An 8,122-nucleotide genomic window follows, 5' to 3' on the forward strand; every position below is an offset into this window, starting at 1 on the left:
AGCGGGTATTCCGGGTCGCATAAGCGTCGGTCATAGACCTATAGTCTAGATCGTGTACCGGTGATTACAAGATGATCACATCATGTTTCTCACATGACACACCATAATGATCCTAGTTATTATCCAGCAGTTCCACATCGAGCGATCACACCGGGACACCATCGGGGACAGGAGCGCGGCGGTCTGGGCGGAAAGTGTGGTTAATTTCCATCTGGTGCAGCCTGCGAAGGATCCGAGGAAGATCATCCGATCTTACTGTTTTCGCAGATCCTTCTTCTGTCGATCGCTGGTGCATGACAAAACGGTGGATTCGGCTGCGTCGACCGTTTTCCAGCGACCAGGCGCTTCTGAATAACTGACACCCAATGCAAATTTTTTTAGCAATAAAGGTTAGTGTAAAATTTCTTATACAACTGACACAAACACAGTGTGATACTTGCAATACAGCATTTACACTTTTTCGCCAACGGAGGTTTCATGCTTGCTGCACACTGTACAGCGAGCATGAAAGACTCTTTGTGAAATCGGCGAAATTTGCTTGGTGCTGGTCATCGTGCAGAATGCCGCTATGCTTTGCCAGCAGTGATGGCCCACCGATCAATGCAATGCCGGATGCTTGTTGCATTCCAGACAAATTTGTCAAGATAAAATACACTTTCTGCATTCGGGAACGAACCGCAGCACTGTGGCGGAAAACGAAACGGGCCGCGGTAAACGTCGCGGAGCGCCACGAATACCGACATGTTGTTTCAGCATGCACGTATTCGTCGCTCACCGCGACGATTACAGCAGACGGCTGTGATGCCCAGGATTAAAACAAATGGCGGGACCAGAACGCAAGCCCTTGCATGCTACGTCCATGGTTCGCAAGCGTTGCGACGCTTGCGAACCATAGACGTAGCATGCAGGGGATGGGGAGAAATGAAAGCCGACCAGAAAGTGATCATCGTCAATATCCCGGTCAAGAAGCAATCCGTGTCCATCCCCACCGCTTCCGTACATCGCACCGTTGACTCACAGCCAGTCAAAAGTTGTCCAAATGCCAATATTGGCCAGGAATCACCGCTTTTTATTAGTTAGCCAAGATAAATCCATCAATACTTCGGTAATCACATTACTGCCAACACTTTTGATACACCAGACAATAATAGGAGGCTAGGAGTACCATGCTGCTGTGCTGACAGCCCCTCTAGCGGGGGTGCAATAATGCACCCAGATGGCACACCGACATTCTCCTGACCGCTATCTGGCTGACCAATAACTTGCTGACCACTTTCTGCTGACTGACAAAATGTTTACCTGACAAATTCTTAAAACGCCAACTCGCTTAAAGGTCCACAAGGTGCTGAACGACAGTTTGCTGAACCTCGACAATTTGCTGACGTCACTCTGCTATATAACCTGAAAAAGCACAGTAAAATATAATATTATGACCAACCATATTAATTTAAATATTAGACAAAATATAAGAAAACATAGAAATAACTTAAGAAGCATCAGAAAAATCTGAGAAATCACAAGAAAGCATAAAAAATTATAAGGAAACATGAGGATGTATAGGAAAAGGAAAACATTAGAGGATGACCAATTCAAGAAACTCAAGGGACCAAAAGAAAACATAAAAAAACGAAGGTAGGCTACTACACCCTAGGAAATGCACCTAAAAAGCTAAGAAACTTCCGAATCACACCGATAACTCGATAAGCAAGCTGTCCGACAGCAAAATTGTTTCAGCAAAACGTATGGCATCAGAGTTGTCGAAAAGCGATTTGTCGGTCGATAATCTGTCGGTCCGCAGGCTGCGTGAATCAGCAATACATACCGACATATTGTATTGGCCGCCAAGACAGTATGTCGGTCAGTGAATTTTCGGAAAGCAAAACGGTTGCCAGAGAACTAACGTGCTACCTAACAAAATGCACGACTTTTGCAATAAGAAATCTGTCGGTACAACGCGACTATTTTATTTTTATGGCATAAAAATAAAATAGTCGCGTTGTACCTTCAACCTTCTCGTCTGAATTACTTAGCATGTACAAACCTACAGATACAGGTAGTACAGAGCATTCCCATATCAAAACGGAACTGACCCTGAATGTGACCATAAAGTAATCCCATAGCCTCGATCCCGCGAACAGAGATCCTTTATACCAAGATCAGATTGAGGCCCACGCAGAAAACTTACCACACTGACAGCGGCGAAGCCGCATGCATTGCATTCATGGACCTTTGCTGGCAGCGTCGTGCTGAACGCATGAATGAATATGAACCACATAAAACCAATCATTAAGGACAATCTAGTTGAGCACACACCTGCTCGTTACTTTATACGGTTATGGTACTGCATTAACCCGTGACGGAGAGATCAGTACGATAGGTATAATTACCGTAATAATCTATCCTACCGGCCTAACTCAACGACAGAGTATGAGCTAATATCTCATTGTGACACAGCTAAGTCTACGGATCTACGCGAAGCGAGAACATCATCTCCGACAATATTTTATTTAATGACCCCGATACTGACGATTTTCACGCCAGCGTATACAAATCTTCTGGCAACAGAATGTCGTAAACCGAAACAAAATTGTGTTTGAGAGTGCGCGAAAGTGTAAGTTTTCGTGCATGCACACGATTTTGGTACGATGTACCGGCCCACTTCCCTTAAAGCACCAGTAAAAACATAATTCAAACTTGCATCTTAGGTTAATTACAAACGAACCGTGCGAAAATCGACTGATTTCGGACTTTCCAACTCTCGTTAACCTTGCTGGCTGACTAATTAGTGGATGAGTAATTAAACCGGAGATAAAGCACCAAGGTACAATTTACAGCGCTATCCAAAAACGGCTAACACGGGTTCTTGCAGTTGAACTGAAGGGGACCGCATTCCGTCAAAACATGTGTTGCGTGCCAACATCATTGCCCATGAACGGCGACTAATACATGGGCAGGTGCAATTTCGACAGTTGCTCTTTATTATGTAATTGGATCAAGTTTTTTGTCAGTTTGAACACAACACTGACAAAAAGCACTTCTCCTGATCAGCACTCCGGGTGGTCAACAAAAACGCAAAATCGTATGAAAGGTTATTAGCTTGCAGCGACAAAAAAGTACAAGGATGTCGAACACAGTAGTCCTAACACAGGAATTCTAATCCTATCGCCAGTGTACGCAGTCCTGTGAAAAAGCAGCACAATCCGTGTACAATTATACGGCTATATCCATGGAAGTTTCAGTCATATTTTCTCTGGAATAGCCACAGGTTTTCGTCCAGCCATTTTAACCCTCGCCGAGTAAAGGGGTTTTTTGTGAAGACGTGCTAGTAATCAGATGTCCTTGGCAGTGATTACGATACATTGCATTGGTTTTCTGTTTTGAAGTGGATTATGGGGCTGGCGTAAACTGTACTGAGCTTGTGCTTCGGCGCGGTAGATGCTGAGGACTCGGTGTTCAAAAAGTGTACGTCAAGGATTTAATAATATCATCTTTGCCGTGTTTCCGTGTTTTTGCATAGAAAATAGTTCACTTCACTTTTGCTACGACGAGATCGAACAATAAATTTCGCACTTTTACTGACCACTGCCAACCGCGGCGCTGCTTAAATGACGTGCAGGTATGCTTCCTGCATGATCCACTCGTCCAGACGGTCGTTGATGCGGAACCAGCACTCGTACAGCCCGGCATCCTGCCACGTGACGCTGTTGATCGCCAGCGTGGAATGGCAGCGCCGCACCTTACCATTAAAGCCGACATGAAAGTGCCCGTTGAAGCCCTCCACGCCGAGGTCTTACCGGCCACCTGCGGCATGGAGTCAGTCATCAGCAGGTGGCCTCCGTTGCGCCATAGAAAGCGGGTGTTCAGGGAACCGGGGAGGAAATTGAAGCGGACGGCGCAGACCATCTCCGCGTAGCGACCGTAGCGGACGGTGAGGTTCTTCATCGGTGGATCGAAGACGTTGTGGCGGTTGAGGGCGGTGCGGATGGCGCTGACGTAATAACGCTGCGTCACCACCAGTTGGCTGCCGTTGGAGTGCAGGCACTCGTACACACCGCTGTGCCCGTCATTGAAGTGCTCCAGGACGATGCTGAACGCACCGGTGGCCCGCTGGTACTCGCTTGCCCGCCAACTGTTCTGGGTAAAGCGTGGGCGGGCAACGATGTCACCGTGACTGGTTTTCGTCGTGCCGTTACAACAGTGAAGTTCCTCCGACTCTATCCAGGCTAGTGTGGGATTGGCCAGAGAAACCAGCCTTCCGTTGTACGTGAATGCCGGTGGAACCTCTGCTTGGGGAACCTGTGAATGCTGTCAGTTGAGACAAGCATTAATTTAACATTTGTGATAGCGATATTCGCTATTAAGATGATTAGAGCAAAGAAAGTTTGCAGTCCTAGGATTAACATGAGACGGCTGGCGGCAATCGAATTGAAAGACCGGCAGGAAAGAAATAATTTTCCTGCTAGAAAATTGATCTACTACTACCAAAAGACTACTTCTACTGATCGCGGTGGCAGTCGTCATACTGTACCTGCGCGCCGTTCGTGTTGTTGCAGTACACCAGCAGTGTGCCGCCCTCGGGCGCTCGGATGATCTGCATCTGCGGCGGCAACACTGGCAAGGGGAACCTCCGGAAGCCTGGACCACGCCCATATCCCTGAAGACACATGGTGTCGGCGCCGCCGCGTTCCTTGGCCTCGTCCAGAATTTTGTTGACTATAGGGAGAAGAGGAAGAATAAACATTAGTAAGCGCAACAGGTAACAGCTGCATGCTCCTTAAGTTAAGGGAAGTGACCCGAAACGCGCTACAAGATTGGTGTACATACAGAGTACACAAAAAACGCACGCTGTCGCGCACTCCCAGACACTTTTTGTGGAACCCGTTTGTGCGCGCAACTTCCAGTTGGGAAGTTGTGGGTAAATGGAAATTCCAAAAAGTTTAAGCGCAAGAACGCGCACTTGCCAAAAGTCTTGACGTGTACTGGTGTACCCTTGCACTGGTCTACCGACCGCGACTCAAACGAGCGGCTTCACCTAATGTTCGCGAGTACGACGCGACCTCTGGTTTTGGTTCGTCTACGTGTACAGCTCTTGTAGTTCAGGTGCTGGTTTCTAAATCCCTATTGTTCTTGGTACGTGCGTGTACGACATACGAGGCATCTGCGTATGACAAGAAGCAATTTAAGTGCAACGGCGCCCAGTGCAGCATCAAGAGTTGTTATTTCAACAAAACTAGGGACTTGCTCTTGATGTGATTAACCTTACGGTTTTGCTCTGGTGTTCTCTTCCGAGTGAGGATTAAGCTATAAGACCTCCTGGTGACCTTTTCTGCCTATGCCTTGGGTTCTCCTAATCAGTGATAGTCTCGAAGTGACCTTTAGCTCAACAAAACTAGGGACTTGCTCTTGATGTGATTAACCTTACGGTTTTGCTCTGGTGTTCTCTTCCGAGTGAGGATTTAGCTATAAGACCTCCTGGTGACCTTTTCTGCCTATGCCTTGGGTTCTCCTAATCAGTGATAGTCTCGAAGTGTAATACGGTGACCTTTAGCTCCCACTTATCCCTTGACCATTTGGTCCCTACGTTCTTCATTTCCAGTATCGCCCTGTTGATGGATCTTATACTTATCGCTTCTGCTAACATCTAGCGTGAAGGCAGGTAAGTATACTCGCATTTATGTATTTCTCGTGTTAGCAGCAGGGATTCCTGAGTTCCAGCGGTTCTGGACTTGTTCCTGATCTTCTCCGTAGTTAGATAGGCCATTCTTATTCAGAGCAGTTTGAGAAAAGATTGTCAACCGATTGTGTTGTGGTCGGTATTGTGCAACGTCTTACTTCTACACGACAGTCTTCAAATTTGCGAAGGAAATAACGCTAGATATTTTCTAAAGCTATATTATAATTATTATGTAATAATGATAATACAGCTTTAACCTATGGAGTCATGCCGTGTGATATTATAACTTGTAAGCAGGTAACTTAGGACAGAAAGAAATTTAACTGACAATAGAGAGATTCTGTGAGTGCAAACTCAGGATAGGCATAATGCTGTAACTCAGGATAGACAGAGATGTACAGTCAGAGGAGGAGCATGTATGTGAACAGTGAAAGACTGCACTGAATGTCATTGTCAGTTGATCCAAAGTTTCAAGCACTAGTTTTTCGTTTACCTTTCCTTAAAACTTTCTAAACAACATCTCAGAAGATAGAAAAAAAATTAATAAGCTTTTTGATCTCTGATGAGCAGTTATTTATGGCGAATCAAGAAAGTTATGCTTGTTTTGGTTTCTCATAGACAAAGCATAGGGTGCAAGCATCGCCTACATCGCACGGACCCATGGTATGTCTACGAGAAACCGAAAACAAACATAACTTTTTTGATTCGCCATAAAGACCTACTTCCAAGATACCAAAAAGTTTCTGAAATTTTCGTTCAGTGTTCTGAAACATTGACTGGGAAGTTTTGTTAAAGTCGCAGCGAAAAACTGATGCTGCAAGTTTTGGAGATCAAGTGGCAGTCGAAATCAACTACCCAGAGTCCAGACTACTACACGTATGCGCGTACGCGAGGTGGTTGCCAGACCAGCTCGTTCAAATAGCCGTGCACTCAATCGAACTTCTCAGTAATAAAATTCAACAACTGTACAAAAAATTTTTCAGTAAAGTATTATTATGTAACCACGCTACTCTAAACCATCCATTTCCTTCGCAAGGCCGCAGGATGCGGCGTCACTTTTAAGTGTTTTTTTAAAGTAAATTCGTAGAAGCAGAAAGAACGTTCTGACCCCAAACTGGGTGTCCATCATGTTTTAACCATTTTAATTTAAATAAGTTAAAAATTTGATTAAAAAATGGAAGCAAATGCCGAATTCCGGTTCCGTGTCAAAACGATCTTTATGCCTATGTGCATTTTTTAACAAAATTCGAAAGGAGTTGTCCATAATGAGAGTTTTGGCACACATTTTTCTTTTCATAGTCTCATTTCACCCAGAACTCGTAAAACACGGAAAACTGCCCACACCAGCACCCGCTTTTTTACGGTAAGCGCTAGCGGGAAATTCCCTGCTCGAGGCGGGAGCGGGCAGGAAAATGTAGAGCCAGAGCGGGCCGTCCGCTTTTTAAAAAAACTTAAAATTAACGCACATTTTTCAGAATTAACGTAATCCTTGTCCGAACTCTAATGTTCCCAAATCAAACTTCACACAATGCGCATTGAGCCTTGCAAGCGTTACCTGTATATGAGGCTTCACTTAAAACTTGTGAACGCTTTGAAACATCAAGGAAAGGTCAGCTCTTTTACAAATTGTGTTCACTGTAGAAAAAAGACTTATTAAATTTCGGCAAAATATTTAGATCGATTATTAGATCAATCAAGTGACCTAGCAGGTTTGACCACCACTGGACCGTAATGAAAGGTCGGATGCTTTGGATAATCCTTTTATTGACGCGGCTCTTATAATCGCAGCTACACAGCCGTACCTTGCGATTGCTTTATTCGGCTAGTTGTTTCGAAAACGGCTCGGTTTACATGTTCAGCAATGCATTAATCAGGTAACCTGCTCCATGCACTGCTCCGATCACGTAGTCAGAATATGAAATATTTATTAATCCGTTTCGGGACTGGCCAAGTGCTGATTAAAACGAGTAACACTTTAAAAAAAGTTTAATTTTTTCAGACTTTAATGCCCCCCCAAGAGAATACTCCCGCCTTTAGTATGAGTTCTCTATCCCTCCCGTCGAAACCCGCCTAGATTCATCACTGTCCGCGCGCAACATCCGGCTGCCGAGATATGGCGAACTACAATGAATTTCAACTACAGTTCGCCATTTTAGAGTGCCATATCTCGCTTAATCGAAAATCTGTTATTCGAATGTGTTCATGAAAAATAATATACGTTCATAAAAATTAAAAATTAGTGTATTGTGCTGAATTCATATCAGTAACACCTCAAATGCTTATAACGGTTGATGATTGCTACGGTTGTTGTTGTTTAATGTTACGCACCTGTCAGTAATGTTGAACGATCCGCCAGCAAATGTGGTTCCAAAATAACCTGAATATCCCCGTTCCAAATCAAACAAAACTGAAGTGATCCAGATTATCCATTATCCATAACAGAAGTGT

At 44.6% G+C, this 8,122-nt stretch overlaps 1 protein-coding gene and 1 long non-coding RNA gene across 2 annotated transcripts; both read right to left on the bottom strand.

Moving 5' to 3' along the window:
- On the bottom strand, nucleotides 1-2,166 carry LOC129601854 (uncharacterized). The gene is made up of 3 exons (XR_008692295.1): nucleotides 2,091-2,166; nucleotides 1,300-1,401; nucleotides 1-355 (listed from the first exon to the last, which is right to left on the bottom strand). It is a non-coding gene; the product is annotated as an uncharacterized LOC129601854 (long non-coding RNA).
- Nucleotides 2,167-3,601: 1,435 nt separating this feature from the next.
- On the bottom strand, nucleotides 3,602-8,122 carry LOC129601852 (uncharacterized). The gene is made up of 4 exons (XM_055500762.1): nucleotides 8,003-8,122; nucleotides 4,529-4,713; nucleotides 3,742-4,296; nucleotides 3,602-3,688 (listed from the first exon to the last, which is right to left on the bottom strand). The coding sequence occupies exons 2-4, from the start codon at nucleotides 4,664-4,666 to the stop codon at nucleotides 3,602-3,604; spliced, it is 780 nt and encodes a 259-aa protein (XP_055356737.1). The 5' UTR covers nucleotides 4,667-4,713; nucleotides 8,003-8,122.

Source organism: Paramacrobiotus metropolitanus, unplaced genomic scaffold (assembly GCF_019649055.1).
Source record: "Paramacrobiotus metropolitanus isolate TYO unplaced genomic scaffold, Prichtersi_v1.0 Parri_scaffold0000286, whole genome shotgun sequence".
NCBI classification, from domain to species: Eukaryota; Metazoa; Tardigrada; class Eutardigrada; order Parachela; family Macrobiotidae; genus Paramacrobiotus; species Paramacrobiotus metropolitanus.

Excerpts from the sequence above, each read along its gene's own strand:
- LOC129601852 (XM_055500762.1), bottom strand. The coding sequence starts at position 4,666 with ATGTGTCTTCAGGGATATGGGCGTGGTCCAGGCTTCCGGAGGTTCCCC. Across the intron at positions 4,297-4,528 it reads ACAACACGAACGGCGCGCAG|GTTCCCCAAGCAGAGGTTCC; the intron begins GTACAGTATGAC and ends CAGCATTCACAG. Across the intron at positions 3,689-3,741 it reads CTTTCATGTCGGCTTTAATG|GATGCCGGGCTGTACGAGTG; the intron begins GTAAGGTGCGGC and ends GTCACGTGGCAG.